Source organism: Episyrphus balteatus, chromosome 1, assembly GCF_945859705.1.
Source record: "Episyrphus balteatus chromosome 1, idEpiBalt1.1, whole genome shotgun sequence".
NCBI lineage: Eukaryota > Metazoa > Arthropoda > Insecta > Diptera > Syrphidae > Episyrphus > Episyrphus balteatus.
This window is the reverse complement of record NC_079134.1, coordinates 45,469,866-45,494,002: the sequence shown is the minus strand read 5'-3', so window position 1 is coordinate 45,494,002 and position 24,137 is coordinate 45,469,866. Positions and strand designations below refer to the sequence as shown.

The 24,137-nt window shown below is 32.7% G+C and overlaps 2 protein-coding genes across 10 annotated transcripts; both read right to left on the bottom strand.

The window, feature by feature from the left end:
- Positions 1 to 10,769: 10,769 nt before the first annotated feature.
- LOC129906405 (phenoloxidase-activating factor 2-like) lies at positions 10,770 to 12,750 on the bottom strand. Of its 8 annotated transcripts, none has more exons than XM_055982162.1 (4): positions 12,692 to 12,750; positions 12,406 to 12,607; positions 11,793 to 12,349; positions 10,770 to 11,734 (listed from the first exon to the last, which is right to left on the bottom strand). In XM_055982162.1, the coding sequence occupies exons 3-4, from the start codon at positions 12,339 to 12,341 to the stop codon at positions 10,868 to 10,870; spliced, it is 1,416 nt and encodes a 471-aa protein (XP_055838137.1). In that variant the 5' UTR covers positions 12,342 to 12,349; positions 12,406 to 12,607; positions 12,692 to 12,750; the 3' UTR covers positions 10,770 to 10,867. The 8 variants fall into 8 exon arrangements, with proteins under 8 accessions (XP_055838137.1, XP_055838135.1, XP_055838141.1 ...); XM_055982160.1 differs by having other exon boundaries at positions 12,470 to 12,607; XM_055982166.1 differs by having other exon boundaries at positions 12,406 to 12,538; positions 12,603 to 12,745.
- Positions 12,751 to 21,818: 9,068 nt separating this feature from the next.
- LOC129905329 (phenoloxidase-activating factor 2-like) lies at positions 21,819 to 23,904 on the bottom strand. Of its 2 annotated transcripts, XM_055980785.1 has the most exons (4): positions 23,734 to 23,904; positions 23,425 to 23,537; positions 22,806 to 23,364; positions 21,819 to 22,748 (listed from the first exon to the last, which is right to left on the bottom strand). In XM_055980785.1, exons 3-4 carry the CDS (start codon positions 23,346 to 23,348, stop codon positions 21,894 to 21,896), a joined length of 1,398 nt encoding a protein of 465 aa, XP_055836760.1. In that variant the 5' UTR covers positions 23,349 to 23,364; positions 23,425 to 23,537; positions 23,734 to 23,904; the 3' UTR covers positions 21,819 to 21,893. The 2 variants fall into 2 exon arrangements, with proteins under 2 accessions (XP_055836760.1, XP_055836759.1); XM_055980784.1 differs by lacking the exon at positions 23,425 to 23,537 and having other exon boundaries at positions 23,734 to 23,903.
- Between the last annotated feature and the right edge of the window lie 233 nt (positions 23,905 to 24,137).

Genomic DNA, 24,137 nt, shown 5'->3' with positions numbered 1-24,137 from the left:
AGTGAAGTCAAGTTTATTTAAGTGTGTATTAGGGGGTGGGTCAAAAAAATCAAAATTCTTTTTTTTGATTTGGTACTCCGAAAAATCGATTTCTAGACACCTCTAGAATATATACACCAAATATGAGCTCTTAATATTAATGGGAAGGTCCTCCGTTTCGCAATTTTCCATTTTTACACCAAGCTTTTTTAAATCGACTTTTTAGCAAATTTCTTTACATATTCTTGTAATACCTTAAACGCTCTAAAAAAAAGCCTTGTACACATTTTTCGTTTATCTAACCATTTAATAGATATTTGAGGTCAAAAAATGGAGAAAATCTTTAAAATTTCTTTTTTTGTTCTTAATTTTGCAACAAACTAAAAAATTATAATAATCAAACGCACAAGACATATTCTTGTAGGAAATATATTAATCCACAAAAAAGGTCTTGGTAACTTTTTTCATTAATCTAGCCATTCTAAAGATATTCGTGGTCAAACTTAAAAAAAATTATAAAAACATTTTTTACTTTTCAAAATTTTCTAATTCACTGAAAATCAATTATTTTCAAATTAGCAAGATATATTCTTGTAGGGGCTTAAACGTTCTAAAAAAATTCCGTGGAATCAAATTGATTGGTTTAACCGTTAAGAAGATATTCGTATCCAAACCAATGCCCACTGAATTCAGTAGTTTTCTTATTACTCGTATGCATTGCGATTTGGATACGATTATCTTTTAAACGGTTAAAGCAATCAATTTGATTTCACGGAATTTTTTTAGAACGTTTAAGCCCCTACAAGAATATATCTTGCTAATTTGAAAATAATGAATTTTCAGTGAATTAGAAAATTTTGAAAAGTAAAAAATGTTTTTATAATTTTTTTTAAGTTTGACCACGAATATCTTTAGATTAATGAAAAAAGTTACCAAGACCTTTTTTGTGGAACAATCTATTTCCTACAAGAATAAGTCTTGCGTGTTTGATTTTTATAATTTTCCAATTTGTTACGTTTGTTAAGAACAAAAAACGAATTTTTAAAGATTTTCTCTATTTTTGGACCTCAAATATCTATTAAACGGTTAGATAAACTAAAAATATGTGCAAGGCTTTTTTTTAGAGCGTTTAATGTCCTACAAGAATATGTAAAGAAATTTGCTAAGAAGTCGATTTATAAAAAATGATTTTTTTTTAGTAGAAGCTTGGTGTAAAAATGGAAAATTGCGAAGCGGAGGACCTTCCCATTAATATTAAGAGCTCATATTTGGTGTATATATTCTAGAGGTGTCTAGAAATCGATTTTTCGGAGTACCAAATCAAAAAAAGAATTTCGATTTTTTTGACCCACCCTAGTTTGTATATTTATTATTTAAGTATGTATAAGAAGTTAAATATTTATCAAAGACAGTTTTCTCTTAAATTTCCTGCTAAAAATGTCCAGTACTTCATTAGCGTCTATTTCGGCAGCAAGGTCTTGATGGATATGCATCAAAGCCAATCCATTTAAACGCTCTTCTGTCATCCTGTTACGAAGAAATGATTTTAATCGTCGTAACGTAGAAAAAGATCGCTCCGCAGTGCTAGTAGTATGTAACTGGAAACGTGCACAACAATTGAAACAGAGTTCGAATATTTGGCAGCACCGTTGCTCTTTTGTAGGCATCTGCTGGAGATACTGGAATGTTTTCCCTCATTTGTTGCCAAATTTTTAGCTCTCCCTTTAAAGCTAAAAAACAAGGGAGGTCTTCTGTGTATGCTTCAGCGCCTTGCAAAACATCCCTATATCTTCGTCGCTGAAGCTATGGGACAGCAACTTTTGGAACTTCCCGATTCTTTGCATGGGAGCGCTTGGAAACCTGGACGACATTTCACTTAACATATAATCCAGAAAAGGAATATAAATTGAAAGTCGGTAATATTCTTCAACTGACTGTGTCTGTATGTTCGCCCGATTTGTTTGACGGCCGGTGATTCTGCGGACCGTGATTACTGCACCAATTTCATTAGCGATGACCTCAGCATCGTTGAACAGTTTTTTGAAGGTGTCCGTACTAGTTTCACGTTGTCTCTGCAGACTGGCTGTGGTTGCATTTATAAGCTGAACTGCGGAAAGTATATCGATTTCAATGGCTTGTAATGATCGGGATAAGGGTAGCGTGATTCCCAAAACATCAGATAGGATTACCAAGCTTATGAGGAACTCCGACGACATTATAGATTGGAGCAACGAAAATGGAGGTGTAGCACTTCCGTTTCCTTGATCAGCCATTTTTTGCAATACTTCAGGAAGACATGGCAAAACGTCCAAAAATGTCAAAACCGCTTCATGCCTTTCCACCCATCTGGTCTCACACATTTTTTTTAACATAGGTATTCTGCTTTTCCTTTGGCAGATGAGCTTGCATTTCTTCTCTGAGGAGATGTATTCGTTGAGCTGAGTCACGAAAGAAAGTTGCTACACTTGCGATAATCCCTACCGCATTTCTTATGCTGGGTACGGTGCAAGCTGTACTAATAGCTAAGTTGAGTCGGTGGCTTGCACAGTGGGTAAAAAAAGCTAAAGGCTGAATGCGGGATATGCGTGCCTGAACACCTTTAATTTTACCGCTCATGTTGGCTCCTCCATCATATGCTTGACCACGGCACAATGTGATGTCCAGGTTAAGGTTTTCCAACGCCTTCAAAATATGGTGTGCAATGTTTTCACCAGTAACTTTAACAACTTCGACAAACATTAGAAAGTCTTCTTGTATTTCGTTTGTATCTACATCAAAATAGCGAATACAAATGGCTAGTTGCTCACAAACAGAAACATCTGTCGTCTCATCAGCTATAATGGTAAAATATTTAGACTTCTTACCTAATTTTGTCCACTATTTTGTTTTTGTTTAATTCCCCACAGCATTCAATTAAAGGCTTGGCCACACCGGAGGGTATGCGGTAGCGGTACGGGTAGAGGTAACGGTACTTGTATGAAAAAAATTCCAAACTGACAAATCAACGTTCAGATGTGGAATTTTTTTCATACAAATATCGTTACCGCTACCCGTACCTCTACCGCATACCCTCCGGTGTGGCCAAGCCTTAAGTCATTTTGTGTCGACTTGCTAATGTAGGAAGCGTTTTTAGCACAAGTTTTTATGTGTTCATGCAGTATTTCATCTCCAGCATCGATTCGGAACTTTAACAATGCTCTGAAGTTTCCTTCTCCGTGTCTGTAAGAACTTTCAGATTCTAAACTACCGTCATCCCTGTGACCTCTTAACGGTATGTTTTGCCTTCCACATAATATTATGGTTTTTATGAGTTTATGAGTATGAGTTTTTTACGATTCTCTTCAATAGTTTTAATTTCTTGGGATCTCATTTGGACAACAACATCCATTGATTTTCCCTCCATTACCATCAAAAAATTTTGAGAAGCTATCACGTTCGCTTGGTGGTAATTCGTGCTCTCGTGGTGTTTGATCGTATCGATTGCCTTATAAAAGACCGGTTCTTTTTTCCCTCACTCACCAATGGAAACTTAAAGTCGCTTGTAGGTTGCCAAGTATTTTTCAACCACTGGTACCTTTCTTCGTCTTGAAGAACTAAGCCGTCTTGCTGGTTGATTAGTAGTGTACCTGAAATTAAAAATAAATAACACTGTGTGACAAAAAGAAGGTTGAGAATATACGTGGCCGGAGACCTACTACGTTTTGTAGAGCTATTGGTACCGATTACGAAACGTTGTAAAAATATCTGGAGCTTAGCCTAGTACGCAGCTGAAGCGAAACGAAATTTTCCATACAAAATTTTCCAAAAAAAATAAGGGAACAAAAAAATTGTGATTTTTTTGTGATTTTCAATAGGCCGTATCTCAGTAAAACATGATCATATCATGACAAAACAAAAAACATGTGAAACATTCTTCTAGTTTTTTGGATTTTATAACTAAATATTTTATTTCTAACGATAAAAAAGCTAAATCGTTGGAACACTTCACAAACCAAAATTTTCCAATCATTTTTTGTTTTTACTTTTCTCTTAAGAAAGTGGGAACATTTTTTCTGATAAAATGATTATTATTTTTAAAAAGGTTATTTATTTGGCTTCAAGATTCTTTTTGTTTCAAACTTCCGCTATTTTTTTTATCTATGGGTGATAATATTAAACTGAGGTTTATTGAAGCTTAAGATACCTGAAATTAATCTGCGAAGTTACAGATTTATTCATCAAACAGTTTTTCTGTTGTGAGGGTTTGAACTTTTGAGATGAAATTAAACACCATATTTCTGCAGCCCTGAATGACTTACCTCTAATCACTTTTTTATGAGCAAAATCAAATTCTTTTGAGTTTATTTGAACATTTTATTAATAAACACCGTTTAAATTTTAGATAAACCGAGGAAAAATTAAAAATTTTCAAAATTAAGAAAAATATCCAAAAATGGTATGAAAAGTATTTTTATTTTTTCAAAATTTAACTTCTAATTTTCTTTGGTGACTGTGAATTTTAATACATAATTGACGATTTTAAGAAAACTGCCTCAATTCATTCCTATTCGAATCATTTGAATAATGAAAACTATATGTTTCTATGACTTCTAGGTTTTGAGAAAATACAAAAAAAAAAAAAATAATAAATTGAAAAAAAAAGAAAAATCTGATAAAAAAGGAGTTGTCTTAATTAATAATTATAATTAATTTAAATTAATATTGAATTCTATGCAACCAAAAAAACTCTGGATTTGAAACAGCTGGAAATTTTTATTTATCATAAATCATGGTCGTGAAAAAGAAGTATTTATTTGCAAAAGAAATCAGCTGTTAATGGCACACACACAGTTACAAAACAAAATCAATCTCTTTTCGTTTTCCATGCAACCAGAAAAATCGAGAAATCTAGAGCAAATCTGAAATTGTTATGGAATTCACCATAAGCACAGATAATATAATCATACAGATATCTTGTCTGCTCAGAAAAATACGAATCATTTTTTTCCTTGCCACACAAGGAGCTTTCAAAAATATAGCTGAAAAAGCTCTTTTTGAATTGGACATTTTTTCACCCACTCTCATAGGAAAGAAGAGGTTTTTTTTCAAGAAAGCTTTTGGAGAGCTCTTTTTTGGTCAATTTCAGTTTCATATATCATTTCTCTCCATATGAATAAGAAATCTGTATAATTTATTATCTGTGCCATGAGTGTTGTGTTCAGATCACACAGGAGATGATCGGTGTGCCGTCTGCCGTCTGTAATGCGGTGTGCACATAAATGTGCTTATTTTGATTTGATTGTTTTTATGTCATTCGGGATCATGAAAGCTTTTTTTTTATTCAATACCTATAGATAGACCATGACCACAGACAAGAGAAAAAATGCATGTTTTTTTGTGTGGTATAACAAAGATAAAAGCTCTCCACACACACCACTACAAACATAAAAAGAATTGTGGAAAAAAGAGCTTGACGTGTAGCAGAAAAAACTGTTGCCTGCTAGAGACAAGAAGAAAAATAAGGGCACTATTTTGTGTGGGTATGTTATGAGACGTCTGTATAGTTATTTATCTGAGCTTGCAGGTAAGTATGTATTTATGTAAAGCTGCACTTAGAATACACGTTCGCGATTCGCAGTTAAGCGAATACACATAGCCACTACCCAGAGCTATACAAAATGTGGAAATATACCCACCTAAATCTCGTTCCTGCAACATGTAACTAGGAGAGCTAGAGCCTGATGCTCCTGGTCCTGATAGGTTTGTTGGCATTGATGTTGCCGCATGCGTGGATGTAGATGGGCCACCACCGTATTCTATAACTTGCTCTGAATCTGCAACCGCATCGTCTGTTTTTTTTTTTTTTGTGATGAAAAATGCACTTATGGTCTTTTGCCTTTTATTTTTATTATCACTCATTATATTAAACAGTAATATCACACACTTATGAATTATGTTACTCACTTATGACTTAAGTTTACTCAATAAAACTATGTATCACAAAACTATAACAATCACGACCAGGGTTCGGACTTTACTTCGATCGAAGTAGATTTACTTCGATTTTGAGAAAAATATAAAATCTACTTCCCTACTTCTCTTTTTCAGGATCTACTTCTATTTCTTGATTGAAAAATATTTTTCAAATAATAAGTTTAGAGAAAGGGATTTAACTTCAATTTTAAATCTGGTCGAGGCATTGCGAAATAAAGCTCAACTAAAATCTCAAAAGATGAATGGAGGTCAATTATTCTTCGAATTCAAGATATAAATAAAGTTTATCAAGGTCATTTTTACTAATTGTGAAGAATTCCTGATCAAAAATTTGTTAGATTATGCTGAATTAACCGTTTTACCCCAAAGCACCGTTGCAACCACTAGATGAGAAAGGTTCATTCATTAAAGGAAAAGTTCATAATGAAATAAGTAAAGAAAAATAATTTTGTTGAAAAATAATTTTTTTAGAATAAAATTTTGTAAATAAATGTTCTGAAAGTTTAATTTTGAAATCTACTTCCGAAATTTTGGATCTACTTCACTTTTTTTTCAAATTTGCTTCGAAATTTTGAAACTGAAGTCCGAACCCTGATCACGACTAACTAATAAATGCTCACTGAGAAGCAGATAATTTTAATGACGTTTGTTAAAGCTTTCATTTTTCAGTAAGATTCCTTGCAGACAAAAAGCGTTTTGTCTATATCCTACTACATCCTGTTGCATCCTTTCCTACATGTCAAGCTTTTTTTCCCCACAATTTTTGTCTGTGTGGAATGTGCAGTGTGGGACAGATTTTTTTCTTTTTTATACCACAAACAAACAACATCATACCCAGCGTTGCCAGATTCCCCGATTTTTCGTATTTCTCCCGATTTTTTGAGCTATTTACGATTGCCCGATTTTGTGTTTAAAAATTAGGTTTTCTCTCAATTTTCAACCCAAAAAAGTATGTGCTACCTTAGCATTGTCACTTTTTTCATAGAAACATTTAAAATTTTATTTTAAAGTTGGCAGAACTTCCCTTAAACTTTTTAAAAATTCCTTTCGTCTAATTTGTTTTCTTTTTTTAACAGTTGTTGGTTTAAATCTATCTGTTTTATTCACTATTTGGTTATACATACACATATATAAAATGGAACAATATTTTGAGAGAATACGTGAGTAACAAACAGGATCATTCCGCAATTCATTATCGACAGACGATATCGTTATGACGATAATCTTGCTTCACTTAAAAGCGATAATTAATTTTTATCAAACGATATCGTTTTGACGATTGAAAAGTTTTTTATTCTGTAGGTCAATAATCTTTTAAAAAATGTCTTCAAAACGGCACAGCGCTTATAGACGATAGGTTTTCATTTATTTGTTTTAGGATTTTATTTCATTATTACACCAGAGCGGTCTTATAAAAATATTTTCTCTAAATTGAATTGAAAATATTTTTTTTTGCAAATGAAATAAAACTGCGTTAAAAAAAATGTTAATACATTTATTCAAAATTAATGCAAAATATTTTTTCGTATTGGTTTTTTAATTTATCCAGGTACATTTAAAAAAATGAAAAATACTCAAAATCTGAAAATTTGGTTGAATAAACACGAACAAATTAGTTAAACACTAATATTAAGTTCTCTATAAACCTGATTCTAAATATTGCGCGATGAAACGACAGCGCTGCACTATTCTCAAGATTTTTCTTTAAAAAGAAACGTTTTAAGATCGTTAGACAATTCAAAATACGCGATGTTTTAGACAAAGTTAATTACCTTTTATTCTACTAATTTAAACATGAAAATTCTCATTTTCAACGACTTTTTAATTTAAGATCTTTGTGGGTACTGTCTAAAACAGAAATATTTCTACTTTTTTCAATATTTTTAAACCATATCCTATTTGGGTATTCAAGAACTTTGAAGTTTTTGAAGATTTCAAATATTTTTGAAGGTTTTCAAACTGTGATGTGGCAAAAAAACTTTACGTGAAGCAAGAAACGGACGTTAACGTTTATCGTTTTGTCGATTTTATCAATTCAAAAATTTCGGAACGACAAACAAACGAAACAAAACCACATCTCAGCCTTTGCTCATGAAATAAAAAATGTCCAGGCCGGAATTTGATGCTTATTGTTATTCAACTCAGAACTTGATGACAATGCTATTCAGGAAGTTTTCTATCGAAATTAAAGATTCTGTTTTATTTAAAATCAGTTTTATTTGAAATCTTGATTTTTTTGTAATTTTTACTGATTCCCCGATTTTCCCCTATTTTTGATGTGGTAGTCTCCCGATGTCAAAAATATTTTATGGCAACACTGGATGCCGGCCGGTGTGCTTGGATTTTTTTTTTTTCAGATATAATTGATGATTACTGATTACTTTGAAGAAATGTATTGATTTATAAGTTTTAGCTAAGGACTCAATTGTTTTCTCTTTTCTTTCTCTATATTATAATTTTACTCATTGCAAGATCGTTTATTTATCTGTGGGGTGGTGCTTTTCATGGGAAAGGGATACAACAAACAATTAAATTCGCATTTCCAGCCAGAAATAGACAAGAGTTTTACTCAAGTTCTTTCTGTTATTTTATTAATATATTTGAACAACTCTTATAATTTGATTTCCATTAAGTATGTACCAGTTCTGGGGGGGCACGTGCCCCCGTGCCCCCCCCCCCTGGATCCGCCGGTGAACATCCTATTCCGAGCACGAAGACATTCATAGTCGAACCATTTATTTTTTGGAGTAAAACGTTTACTAGCCCTACCCTTACCAGCAGCAGTTTTTATCTTGTACAAAAGAGCGTTGGTTTTTTCGTCTATTGTTTTACTTGAAAAAATATAATGGCAATTAGATAGGCGACTGAGACTGACAACATATTTTGCACGATTATTTTCAGACCAATAGAGTTTTTGAGGGAGCACCAATTGAGTAAGATTTTGATTGTGGCTTGATGGGAAAGAAAGGCACAGGTAGTCAGCATGAGCTTTTAAATTTTTGATGTAGATGGGTAGATTCAATGGCATATAGGTTGGTGCTGAGTTCGGTAATCGAAATATTAGTTTAAAGAAAAATCTTTGAACAGCTTCGAATTCTCCGAACTGTGTAATACCAAATGCTTCGTTCCATAGCACAAACAAGTTTTAACTGTTGCACTAAATACTTGGTGTTTGGTCGAATTGTCAATGTTTTGGTTAGCAAAGAACTTTGTCCACCTAATATTTAGTGCTAGATTAGCTTCTCTGCTTATATCCTTTGAATGCTTGCCAAAATTCAATGTTAACCAAACCCGAATTTACTTGAATTCACGTAGATACTATCTCAATCTCTTACACTGGCAGCATTATACACTAAGGGCCAGTTGTACAAATATTTAATCCGTGGATCAGCAACTTTTATCTTCTGAAATCGGTAGCAAGGCTGAAGTTTGGCACTGGCTCAAGGTTCATATATGTAGAAATAGTCACATTCATGCTTGAACCGAAGTTGACCCGCAGCTAATCCGCCGAAATTGGTGGGTTTACTTCCTGAACCAAGACTGATCCACGTTTGTACAACTGGCACTAAAAATATTTCTAAGAAATGCACAGAGACGTTACCAGTAAAACTTATTTATACCTTGTCAAGCAAAATATCTGTTACGAGCTCTTCATCAAAGATTTATGCAGAAACAGGGGCGTACACTCCCTTGGGGCAAGCGGGGCGGTGCCCCGGGGCCCCCGACTGACCCCAGGGCCCCCACTGGAGACAATGCAGGGAAAAAAACTGTTAGCATAAATTGAGTTACGAAGTAACCAGGGAGACAAATTATGTCATTCAGTGTAATGCATAATGCATTGGTAGCCACACAATATATGTATATTGATTTTAAAAAAAGTTACCACAGGGGCCCCAAAAAAAAATAAACTGCTTTTTTAAAAGAAAAATTATAATTTTATCTAAGGGCCCCAAAAAATATTACTTGAAAAATCTTTGCCACCACAAATAAAACATTAGGGGCCCAAAAAAAGCAAAAAAATATTATTTGAGGATCTTCAAAAGTGGTTCAAAACAATCAAATGGAAAATTAAATATAAATTCAGGGGCCCCAACATAAATACTTCAGGGCCCAAAATAAAAACATTACGTTATTGGTGGCATTCCGAATATTACTTCAGAACAGAGGCCCCAATACCTATTAATTCTTGGCTCCAAAAAAATTATATTATATTTTAGGGGCCTCTAAGCACTTAATTTTGAGGCTCTAAAAATAATTTTTCAAGGGCCCCAAAATAAAAAAAAATATGTCTGATGATGGAAAATAAAATATGTATTTATTACTTCAGAACAGAGGCCCCAAGAACTATCAATTCTAAGCTAAAAAAATTTTTATTTTAGGGATCCCTAAATATTTAACTTTGGGGGGGGGGGGGGTACAAGTGTTTACTACTTTTATGAGAGACATTTTAAGTAAGTATAGCAAAATGCATTACGAACATATTAAAACATTAAAATAAACCTAAAAATAAATAAGCCATACAAAAAAACCTATGGCGTATACGTAATTTTTTTTTTAACTAAGGGGCCCCTAAATATCAAAGGGGCCCCAAAATTTAGTCTTACCCCGGGGCCCCGGTGACTCAACGTACGCCACTGTGCAGAAAATTGCTTAGTTACTCCCATAAGGTGTCTATGTCTACTCGTATACAACAGCGCAAAATTTTTAAATCGTGATAGCTAGAACCTTTTTTTGGGCGTAGGATTAAGTGGCATTTTTAACCGTAGAACATAGGTTCTAAACAAACACATGAACATAAAAAGCAACAACACAAGAACTTTCATTTATGCATTTCTAAAAGTTATTTTATTTTAAAATAAAATTTTATTAATTTTTACATACATGTTTGAAAATTATCACTTCTCGACTTTATCATTTATGGTGTAAAAGATTTAACATCGATCCTCTTATAACCTAATTGTTCATCAATCCAAGAACGCAATTGTGGAACACTTGCATAAACGCCAGGCACATTTTCTTCACCACATCCAATACCCCAAGCAACAATACCAGCTTGGAAGTATCGGTTAGGATTGTTGGGCATTGGGCAAACCAATGGTGAACCACCGTCTCCCTTGCAAGTATCCTTGCCACGTTCACCACCAGCGCACATAAAACTGGAATGAAGTTCGAAGAATTTACCCAAGAATTTTCTCAAATTTTCTTGACACTTGGCATTCGGAACAACTGGCAAATCGATCTTCTTCAACATATTTTGATATTTTCCATTCTGGAATTGATCCTTGCCCCAGCCTGTGGCGAAGCAACGTGACATGTCAAAGTTCATGTTCGCTGGTGGCAGACAAACGGTATTAACATTGGGAGCCTCTTCGAATGGTGACTCGAGGATAAGAAGAGCGATATTATTATACAAACTGTCCTTGTTGTAGTGTTCATGGACAATCATTTCGACAACTTGCCTTTCCTGATCTGGATAGATTTCGGTTTTTGTGTTAGTTTTCCATTCACCAGCTCGCACTTTGAAGTTACTGGCAATCCTAGCCTGCACACAATGAGCTCCGGTCAAAACAACAGTTGGTGCAATCAAAGAACCTCCACATTGATAGACATTGAAAAGTTTGTCAATAATTGTTTCCTCGCGCAAAATTGCCACCATCCATGGGAATTCACCAAATTCAGTTTCGTTACCAATGGGTTTTTTGATTTTGATTCCAACTCCATTTTTATTTCTATAACCACATCCAAAAGTTAGTGGGAGTGGGTTTAAATTTATCTTATCTAACTTGAATACAAAAAAAAAACTGTAAGAAAGATTTGAAGTCTTATCAATTTTTTCTTACTGTTTCACTAAAATCACAGCAGGTTTCCAAGTCATTATTACATAAAGCTCCCATGCGAGGTTCAATCACCCTTGTACCATATGGGTCCACTTTTCCATTGTTGCATAGATAATAACGAACACATACCTTATTAGTACCACATGGCTGATATGAGTTGTCAGTTCGTACACGTGCTACGAATTTTGGTACAACAGGATGCTCTGTAGTTTCACTAAAATCACAGCAGGTTTCCAAGTCATTATTACATAAAGCTCCCATGCGAGGTTCAATCACCCTTGTACCATATGGGTCCACTTTTCCATTGTTGCATAGATAGTAACGAACACATACCTTATTAGTACCACATGGCTGATATGAGCTGCCAGTACGTGCTACGAATTTTGGTACAACAGGCTGCTTTGTAGTTTCAAAATTTGGTTCTTTAAGTACTTGATCACTTAATTGAGGTTGAAATTTTATGTTAAAAACTTCATTTATGATATTTTGGTCAACCTGACCCACACATGATCCAATTAGGAAAATTGGGATGAGAATTAATTTTGCATTCATTATCAAATCTAAAATTGGAGATATATATTATTAGCTGTTGGCTTCTGGCTTGCTTACAACTTACATGTATTGATAATAAATAATTTGGAGTGGATAGTTAAAAATTAAAAAAAGGTAAACCAACATACCAAATCTTTACGCATTTAATAACTAGGCCTTCTGGAATCGTAATACCTTCGACTGTGTACAATGTTTTTCTGAGATGAAGTAATTGGATCTGATGTAGTGTCAGGTGTCAACATTTCGTTGATCAGAACATACTTACTCTGCATGAAAATATTAACAAAATATTTATTTTCAAAATATCTAACTCAATTAAAAAACAAATTGGATTTCAAATAATACCATACATGAGAATTTGTATTAAATGTGTACTGATCAGTAAGACGGTCGTATTTAAACTGCCTTATCTATAAGCATTCGAAGATGGCTTTCGTCTTGTTATGCAGAATTGCTATTTTAAGAAAGGTTTTTTTTTTTTGGTCAAAAATGTGGTCATATAAGGTCACATTAAATGTGGGTTTTTTCATTATCGGTATTCGTTAGATTTGAGACGTAAATAGATTATATGTGTACTACTTTTAATAAATTATTATCTGTATTAATTTACGCAGAATGAAACAATTTGCTGGAACAAGCTTAACAACATCTTTCTTGAATGATAACTTTCATTCTAGATGCCGATCTTTGATAAATTTTGCGTTGGACAAAAGATATATGATACAAATTTGATTTGTTCCGTCCTTCTTTTTAACCAAAACAGTGCATAATCTGAACTGCTGGAACTAATTATATCCTCATCTATCCAGTCTGGTATCTGGCTTCTAACATTTTATCTATCATTCGCAGGTAATCGCCTAGGCTTTTGTAAAGTGGTTTCTCATTTTAACCTTTAATTTCGTATGAGTTCATTCAACTACTTCATTTCGAACATTTAATTCCAAAATGTGTGATTCGCCAGTGAATTGATCGAGAGAATCCTTTACATCAGTGAACACAAAATGATTTGTTTCAGCCAAACAAGCTTCCCTTGCAACTTTATTCTTATCTTTAGATTTTTAACTTCTTTGTTAATACCCATGTGATATCTAGTGCCTTTTCTTATTTATGAAAAAAAATAAAAATTTAATTACTATAACCCATTTTAGTTTAACTAGAATGCATTTAAAAATGAAATTTATTTTAACTTAACCAAACATTGGCATACTATACCTACTATAAAGAAAAATGGCTTAAAAAGACTAGATTTTGAAAGTCCATATTTTATCCAATTTTAATCGTATTAAATTCTTTATAAATATTTTCAAATTCAGCTTGCTTTTCAAGTCATAGACAAAAAATCCAATAAGTAATAAAAAGAGTCGAAAATTTTGATCGTTACAAAAATGGTGATATCTTTATCTTGTTATCTTTGCCAAAAAGTGTACTACACATACAAAATTTAAAACTATGGGGACTCGAAAAATTTTGATTTTTTCTGTCAGTAAGAATTTTTTTTGTCAAAATTTTCCTTTAAAAAATCGTTTTTTTATGGTTTGATACATTACACTTGACTTAAACATCTGGAGTGACCCAGAAAAGTTATTCTAGTGTTTCTTGCTTATTTATTATATTTATTATATTCAGCTTTCAGGTGCCGGTTCTTCTGTTCAGATCAGAGATCGAAAGTAAAAGTCAACTTTTTCGCAGGTCTTTAAAATAACACACATTTATTGAGATTTTTATTTACGATCCCTTAATAACCGGTTCACTCACAAAGTTAGGGCTGCCAGATAAATTTTTGTTAACGACGGGACAACAGGTCTCAAAAGTCGGGACAAATCGGGACAGAAAAAAAAAATACATGAAATCGGAAATAAGAAAATAGTAAAATACAAACTTTTCCATGCATAGGACTTACTCCTAAATTTTTGTGGACTTCTTGACAAAAAATGTCTTAAAACATGTTTCTTATGAATGTCAGGACGTTTAAAATTCCTTAAAAAAATTTAAAAAATCGTAAGAATATTCTTATGAATGTTCCACATCTCACTTAAATAAGTAACTATTAAATTCTCTTATGTGAGTTTATACAAAAAAACAAAAAATCATTTTCATCCATTTTAATAGCCTGTTTTCACTACAGCCCAAATTCAATAGTTTCGCAAATTAGGTCAGTTCGAATTCCAAATTCTAAAAGTTTCCTGTAAGATTTGAAATTCGAAATGAGATAATTTGCGAAATTTTCTCATTTGAGTCTTATAATTGTTAACTTTTTACTTTTCATTGAATTTTAACATTAGCTCCCGATCGCTTAAAACTGTTGCAATTTTGTTTAAGAAGTTTAAATCAAGATCTTAAGGTATAGTAAATACTATTGGCATTGATATACAAAATATCTTAATCCCCTGGGATGGCGGATATAAAATAAAACTGTTACCCACAATCAGTGATTCATTAAGGAGTCACATTTCTTTTCTCCCTAAAGGTGTCGAACGAAGACTGATAAAGAAACGGAATGTCGGGACAAAATCGGGACAATTTGTAAATCGGGACAGATATCGGGACAGGGTCTAAATGTCGGGACTGTCCCGGCGAAATCGGGACGTCTGGCAGCCCTACACAAAGTGTTATTTTTGGTTTCCGTCAGTGGGAAGCTTTTATTTTCTTTTTTTTTTAGGTTTTGGTCAACAGATGACTTTTATCGCTGAGAGAAAAAAACAAAAGTCTTTTGGTTATTTACAATCAGTATTTACAAATTTACGCGGTAATATACATCCGTCATTTGTTGACGTCATCTGAATTCAATTTTGTTGCATTGTTGGTACTATTTTACCTAATACTTTTGATTACATTTTAGTGCTTTTTGTATACTTATTCTAAATAGGGTTTTTACTTTTTAATACAAAAATAGATGAAAGAAATAAAAAAAATATTATTATTGTCATAAAAACTATGAAAAAATTTTCAGCCGTGTAATATTTTATATTTTTGTTTCTGCAGTTCAGCATTTTTTTTTTGCAGCACATTTCAAATCCCATATTCAGATACATATTATTTTTACTTGCTCTATGGGGCAAGTATTGGTTTCGTGTGGAAAACAAAATTTACGTTGATGGAAAAAGTGGGTCTCGCAATTCCGTCCGTCTGTGCGTCTATCTGTACACATTTTCACAGCCTAAACGTGTGGATGGATTTTCTTAAAATTTTGTACAGATGATTTTTATAGAATTCTGATAGTTGTTTTTATTTTTTTTTTATATTAGCCCAGTAATTTTAGACATTTTTTACCCCAATCTGCGGAAAAATTCCTACTGGGCTCGATTTTGGTATAGACCTTCGTTACGGCGTTGTTATGAAGATGTGAAAAATCGACATTGATATCGTGTCCGCGTTAAGAGTTATAGGGGTCAAAAGGTCACAAAAACTGGTTTTTCACGATTTTCAGCAAAACGGTAAGTCTTATCAAAAAATTTTCAATGCAAGAATTGTAGAACAGATTATTATATATAAAAAGTGTCATGACACTTTTTTTCCTAAGACCCACCGTTTCTTAGGTATAACGATTGAAAAAGTTGAAGTTTGGTTGTAATCGTCATAATCCTATTCCTGAAAAAAAAAACTCCTAACTGAAAAGTTCCTGAAATTTCATTATTTTTTTAGCTTGAATTTCGTTCCTCAACTGTTAAGAATATGGGGAAACCAAAAAAAAATGGAAATTTTCGCCATGTTTCCGATTGGGGCCCTTCTCCCGAAACCATTTCCCTAGGAATTTTTGTTTAGAATATGTCTGAAAATATACAGGGTGTGCAATAGAGAATGGACAACCCTAAAACGGCTTATAGCTACACTTATGATTGTTCTAAAAACAGATAGAAAAAAGTTCTATCGCAACCAGTTCATAAAATATGGACTTTTTTTCGTTCAGTGTATTTTAAATTTTATCATCTTATGTTTTCGTTCACTACAACCACGAATGAATGAATTTTATTTATTTCTTTTTTTTATAATTTTCTACAATAATTGGATGAGTACATAAACACTTTAAAAATTTCATAGCTATTGCACATTTTCGTAAAAAAAATTTTGAAATCTGTTTTTTGATGCAAAATGTAAAAAAGGTATTTTATGAAAAATTTTAAACACCTGTGGTATAAAATAAATCTATGGAAACCTAGGTGGCCAACTTTCTTAAAAATATTCTCCTTATACCAGAATATTTTTAAGAAAGTTGGCCACCTAGGTTTCTATAGATTTATTTTATACCACAGGTGTTTAAAATTTTTCATAAAATACTTTTTTTACATTTTGCATCAAAAAACAGATTTCAAAATTTTTTTTACGAAAATGTGCAATAGCTATGAAATTTTTAAAGTGTTTATGTACTCATCCTATTATTGTAGAAAATTATAAAAAAAAGAAATAAATAAAATTCATTCATTCGTGGTTGTAGTGAACGAAAACATAAGATGATAAAATTTAAAATACACTGAACGAAAAAAAGTCCATATTTTATGAACTGGTTGCGATAGAACTTTTTTCTATCTGTTTTTAGAACAATCATAAGTGTAGCTATAAGGCGTTTTAGGGTTGTCCATTCTCTATTGCACACCCTGTATATTTTCAGACATATTCTAAACAAAAATTCCCAGGGAAATGGTTTCGGGAGAAGGGTCCCAATCGGAAAAATGGCGAAAATTTCCATTTTTTTTTGGTTTCCCCATATTCTTAACAGTTGAGGAACGAAATTCAAGCTAAAAAAATAATGAAATTTCAGGAACTTTTCAGTTAGGAGTTTTTTTTTCAGGAATAGGATTATGACGATTACAACTAAACTTCAACTTTTTGAATCGTTATACCTAAGAAACGGTGGGTCTTAGGAAAAAAAGTGTCATGACACTTTTTATATATAATAATCTGTTCTACAATTCTTGCATTGAAAATTTTTTGATAAAACTTACCGTTTTGCTGAAAATCGTGAAAAACCAGTTTTTGTGACCTTTTGACCCCTATAACTCTTAACGCGGACACGATATCAATGTCGATTTTTCACATCTTCATAACATCGCCGTCATTAAGCTGCATACTAAAATTCAGCCCAGTAGGAATTTTTCCGCAGATAAAACCTAAAATTACTGGACTATATATATTTCGCTTAGAAAGTGTACCTGCCAAACAAATTTTTTAAGTTATAGCAAAATACTCAAAAACGGCTCCAACGATTAAACTATGCAGACGTTATGTTCAAAATAATTGCAATAAAACTGCATTTTTAGTTTTTTTCTCAAAAAAAGTCAAATAACATTAACCAAAATTTTCCCCAACATCAACAAAATTTCTTTAAAACTTATTTAGAGGCAGCTCTTGAAATCTGCAAGTAAACTAACATAAAAGTACTTCGAACTCCAAGAGCAAGTACGTTCGACCCAGTCGTGCATTTTATTACCTACGCATTTGATGTTTGTCTAAATATATCGTTTTCCTGCTTAAATCCATAACAAGAAAGAAAATAGCAAGATTGATTATATTAATCCCTTTTGGTTTGTTTTCTATGAAAAAGTTTTAGGTTGACTTTTAAGTTTTAGTTTTTACAAAAAAATCAACCCATAGAGTAATTTTTAAAGTATAAAAAAAAACTTCAACCAAAGACCTAAAAAAATATTTTTTTAAAATAAAAGTCAGACCAAGACCGAAATAAAGTAGGTATATTTAATATCGGTCAGTGGGATACCGAATGAAAATAAAAGTCAACTGTTACTTTTGATCTGTGGTTCAGATTGATCGTTTATAACTCAAGATATAGCCCGAAAACTAAGCATGCTGAAAAAAACGACGAAAAACTTTGAAAAATCATATTTCGAAAACGTATTCATATTAATTTTTTGACTTGATAAGGTCTTATAAATCGATGAACTATGGCAGCCACCACAAAAAAGTGACGCCATTTTCTAACGTTCCACTCTCGTGGCAAAAATTTCGAGGCTAAAATTTCATTTCAAAATTAAAAATAAACTATTAGAGATACAAAAATCTTTTAAACCTAAAGCTTAATCCAAATGAAGGATTTTTAAAAATTCCGTCATTTAATAGGGTAAACAGGGGTAAAACGGAAAGATGAAATTTGCGCTAAAATCTAAACGCAAAGCTGTAGAGAGTTGATTTTTTTGCTATAGATAGATGAGACTAATTTAAGAATAACTGCATTTAAGAAAAAATTCTAAAAAATTTTGAAAGTAAGCTTTAACGTTTTGTTTGAACGTTGTACACGTGTTGGGACTATGACAAAATGGTGATTTTGGGTAGGGAAAATTTTTTTTTGACAATTCTAAAGGTGACAGGTGAAAGATGAGGAAAAAAAAATTAGGCGTCTAATACGGATTTTTTTCCAACACTCTGCGTTTCGAAATTTGAATTTTTGAAAAACACCTTGTTTTTTAGGGGTATTTTTGGGTAGTTTTTGATTTTTAGCCTTTTTTTGGAGCGTTAAAAAAATCTCAAACTTATAGGACATGGCCTTATGCATACATGTGCAAAAAATTGGAATCGTTTAGTGAGTTTTGACTGAATAACGGAAGAAACAAGTTTTTAAAAAGCACGTTTTTTGACCGTTTTCAACCGATTTTCATCGTTTTATATTTTTATCTTTTTTTCTTAAATAGATACAGGAACAAAGTATATGGGGTAATGATAGACCATGCCCACGACTAAATGTGTGCGAAGTTTCAATCATTTTCGTAAACACAATTTTGAGATAACGGTAAAATAAAATTTTAGAATTCAATAGGTTATAACTTTTGACCAAGAGCAGATAGAAATTTTATTAAACTTTAATGAGCAACCTGATACAATTACCTTTCATTTGGTATATCACACATAACGGTAGACTAACTACAAGCTACACAATGTTAAATTAAGAAACTTGCGAAAAACCTCAAAACACCAGTGGAGATCTGTTGCCCCCCGAACAGCCAGGGAAGTACCGTAATCTTAGTCTGGAAATTCGACATGGTTGACTTTAAAAAATTCTAACTTCTTTTGTAAGCATCTTTGAAATGAGATTCATACGTCATAATGAAAGGTGAAATAATAAGCTTTCACATGGTATATATTTTTTATAGGTTGTCAAACAAAAAAATTGATTCCATAGCCTGAGAACATAAAAATAAATGTTTTTTTTTTGCTTTTATCAATGAAATTTGATCGAGTTCAAAAAATTCTGGAATTAATGACGTGAGAAGATAAAAATTCATGTTTGTTTTTGCTTTTTTTTTTGATGAAAATGATTGTTTTCAATAAATAATTTTTATACTTTTTGCGCATTGTAAAAATTTAAAAATGGTTCTATTCTTAAGAAGAAATACTTGGCTTTTAAATTGCATAATTTTTTTTGTGAGCTTTTAGAATAAAAAAATTATTATAAGAGAAAATAAAAAAGGTATTTTTTTTTTAGCTTTTTCTTGTAAATTATGATTGTTTGAAATAAGTAAACGCTTCAATTGACTCATTTTAAACAAAAGAACACAACCTGTTTTCTGACGACGCACGTTATCACGTAAAATCATCGCCCGTAAACCGGCTTTACAGACAGCCACTTTTTTAAAGTGATTTCCGAGTCCCTGAGGTCAAAGTACGTAAGAAAAAAGTAGTGGGATGGAGTGTCCATGTGCATTTTGGCTATAATGTGTAATTAAGTGTACTTAATCCCATGTTGGCAGTATTTATAAAGAGTTAAAAACTTTGTTTATAAGAAGTCCCCACGTTTCAAAAAACTATTCAAGTTTGTTTATTTGTAACTAGAGCGCAAATGGGTTGTCAGCATTATAACAAAACTTTAACCATTGCGCCTGCAAAAAGTTACTCCTTCTCCTGGAAGTGGAAGTAATTCACATATTTCGTCAATGGAAAGCGCAATTAGTAATGGACTTAGGATACCTACAGAGCCGGTTTTAGGGGGAGGGGCAGCCTGGGCCGTCGCCCAGGGGCGCAAGAATTGAGGGGCGCCGCAGGCGCCCCGTACTTTTACAAAAGTTATATAAATAACGAAGTCTTTCCAATCGATGTTTTATTTTTTTTACATTCACAAAGGCGCCCCAATTTGTTTCTATTTTACATTTTCAACGGCGCTCGTATTGTTTGTCCTTAACTTTTTGAAGAATGAAGGCGCCCCCCAATTTTGGGTTAGTTTATTTGGCTTCCGGAAGGACAATGGTGTCCAAAATCTTCGTTCATCTTTGAAGAACAAGGCGCCCCAATTTCTTTTGAAAGACTAAAGCAATCCTAATATTCCTCCTACCAATTTAATTTTTACAAAGGTGCCCCTATAGTAATGAATAAGGAAAGAGAAGGGAGACGGACAGAATCCCGAAATTAAAAATCCAGAAAGCCCAAAATCCAGAAAACCCTAAATTCCCAAAACCCAAAAACACAAAATCCCGAAAACCCACAATCCCAAAATCCCGAAATCCCGAAAACCCAAAATCCAGAAATGCCAAAATTCACAGCTTCTCCATTTCTCATAAAAACGTTTGTGTGTGAGAATAAAAAAATAGGTCTGTTCCTTGTTCCCCCCTCCAGGGCACTCTAAGTCATTTCAATTAACTGTGAAAAAATCAGAGTTTCTCGGGTTTTCATTTTACATCGAACACCTCAGAGCTTTAGTTTCATCAGCGAACATCGAACACAGAGGAAATAACTCTGGTTGAAAAAGGAGCTACAAAAAACGCTTGACAACGAATTCGGAGCGACCCAGAGTGCCCTAGAGCTCACAACGAACAAACCTTATACTTATAAAGGTATGTTGTTTTCGATTGGCCGTCCGGAAGCGCCTGGAATCATTAAGAAGCGTGCTGCAAGTTTTTATTCTCCTAGTGAAAAAACAAAACACAATATTTGATTTTTCACCAATACAGATATTAAATTTTAGAATTGGGTGGAAGCGATTCAAAGTTTTTTATTGGATTTCAGAATGAGTGAATCATTGAGTGATTCCAATCGAAAACGACATTAATGTACCTAGTTGAAAAAGTTTTTGAAAAAATATTGTTCAAATAAGACCAACTGTACCTAATCTTTAAATGTGTTTAAACAAAAAAGTCAGAGATAAAGGTAGTCTTGTCAATTGAGCCTAAATGACATGAATAATTAATTTTTTTTTTAATTTAACCTTTTTAAGTTAATACACTGCACATTTTTAATAAATGCATTAACAAGTATATGAGAGGTAAGACATAATCTGCTATTGCTTTTTTTCGTGATTTTAAAAAATTGTTTTTAGATGAATTTTTTTTGAGAGGCGCCACTTACAATCTTGCCCAGGGGCGCCGGTAGTGCTTAAACCGGCACTGGATACCTACGTCCTACGTGATGAACTCTCGAAGAAGATTCAAACCTTTCAAAAAACTCGTTTCTTTTACACCCATGCGTTTTTTAATTTAAACTCAAACACATATGAAATCACCTTTTATTATGCATGAAAATAAAAAAAAAAAACAATTAATATAATTTTGCATTTATTTATTTTAAAATTTTAAAATAAAATTGTATTTATTTTTACAAAGTGTGTCATTTATAGCGTTAAATAATTTGCAATGATAAATTTTTATAACCCAATTGTGTATCAATCCAAGAACGTAGTTTTAGAATACTTGCATAAACGCCAGGCACATTTTCGTTACCACATTCAATACCCCAAGAAACAATTCCAGCTTGGTAGTAACGATCGGGATTGTTGGCCATTGGACAAACCAATGGTGAACCACCGTCTCCTTGGCAAGTATCTTTTCCAGTTTCTCCACCAGCACACATAAAACTGTAATGTAATTTAAAGGATCGTCCTAAAGGAGTTTTCCTTAAGTCTTTTTCACATTTAGCATTTGGAACTACTGGCAAATCAATTTTTTTCAAAATATTTGGATATTTTCCGGTTCCGAAGTTTGTCTTGCCCCAGCCAGAGGCAATACAACGTGACATGCCAATATTTGTGTAGGCTGAGGCTGGTGGCAAACAAATTGTATTGATGTGAGGAGCCTTATCGAATGATGTCTCGAGGAAAAGTAGAGCGATATCGTTTTGTAAACTGCGATTATTATATTTTTCATGCACAATTATTCCTGCGACTTGTCTTTCCTGATGTGAATATGGTTCGGAATCTGAATTAGGTTCCCATTCACCAGCTCTAACCGAATAATTCTTGGTTTGTTTCACATTGACACAGTGAGCTGCAGTTAAAACGACATTTAGAGCTATCAAAGTACCTCCACAATTATAAAGGCTTAAAACTTTGCCGCTAAGAATTATTTTATTCAAAATTGCTACCATCCATGGAAATTCACCAAATTTAGCTTCATTATCAGCAAGTTCTTTGTTTTGTAATTCAACTCCATTTTGATTTCTGTAACCACATCCATTTTTCAATTTTAACAAATCTGACTTGAATATAAAAAAAAAATTTAAGAAAGATTAAAAGTTTTATGAAAGTTTTCCTACCATATCATTATTATCACAGCATGTTTCCAAGGGATTATTACATGAATGAATCGAATCACGTTTGGGAAAGTTGAAGCGAAGGTTAAAACCTATATATCCATTGTTGCAAAGATCCTGACGAACACATGCCATACCAGGATGTGTACCACATGGTTGATATGAGCTCTCAGTTTGTTCAACGGTTACGGATTTTTGTGGTACAACTGTCGTAGCAGGATTCTCTGTAGTTGTAAAAATCGTTTTTGTAACTGTTTCAGTTTCATCTATGCCAAAAACATCTCTTATGACGTCTTCGACAATCTGATCAGGATTCATTGTAGTTGTAAAATTCGATTCTGTAACTGTTTCAGTTTCATGTGTGTCAAAATCATATTTTATGGGGTCTTCGGTAATCTGAGCAGGATTCTCTAAAGTTGCAAAACTCGATCCTGTAACTGTTTCATATTCATTCATATCAAAAATGTCTCTTATGAGGGCTTCGTCAACCTGAGCCACACATGATCCAATTAAAAAAATTGGGATGAGAATTATTTTTGCATTCATCACAAACTTGTCAAATCTGAAATTGAATAAATAAGTTTTTAGCTGTTGAATTGAAATATATTAGAAAACTTGATACTAATATGCGCTTATCGATGCCGTTGTTGACTTTTCTAATCTCTATGATTTATGAGATGCTCATTCAATAGTCGTGGTCTCATAATACCACTTTGATATGGCATATGATCAGGACTGTCCCATACACATTTTAGTTGAGAAAATTTAATTTTATTAAACCTTTAAGATCATGATTTAAGATAAGTTGGTTTTAGTTTTTTGGTTATGATTTATTAAATTATTTTAGTATCCAAAAAATTATATTCATATTCAAAATACCATTCGATTTAAGAACTTTAGCATGTAGATGATAAAATTTTCTAATGCCTACCTTGACTTCAGGGGAATAAGTAGTCTTGGGCACTTCTTATGTTGCGTAAAGTATGAATAATACTTTCAGTAAAATTGAATTATTTAGAAATGAATTTCAAGTAAATATTTTTGCGTCTTTAGTGTTTACAATTAAACGGCCATATAATAACTGCCTTATCTATAAGCTTCTGAAGATGTCTTGAAAATTTCTGCTTGGGTTTTCCCAAAATTATATTCTTATACTTCTAACGAAGTGCGATAAGTTCAGAATAGATGTATTTTTTGTTCACAGTATTTATAAAATTTGAGACAAAATAATCAATGGCATATGTGTGTGAATGTTATTATATTAGTAAGTATACTGAATACAACGTAATCTTCAGCAACAGAGGTATTTAATACATTACTTTAGCGAGCTTCCTC

Coding starts and splice junctions, on each gene's coding strand:
- LOC129906405 (XM_055982162.1), bottom strand. CDS start 12,341: ATGAATGCAAAATTAATTCTCATCCCAATTTTCCTAATTGGATCATGT. Junction 11,735..11,792: donor GCTGTGATTTTAGTGAAACA/GTAAGAAAAAAT, acceptor TTTGTATTCAAG/TTAGATAAGATAAATTTAAA.
- LOC129905329 (XM_055980785.1), bottom strand. CDS start 23,348: ATGAATGCAAAAATAATTCTCATCCCAATTTTTTTAATTGGATCATGT. Junction 22,749..22,805: donor GCTGTGATAATAATGATATG/GTAGGAAAACTT, acceptor TTTATATTCAAG/TCAGATTTGTTAAAATTGAA.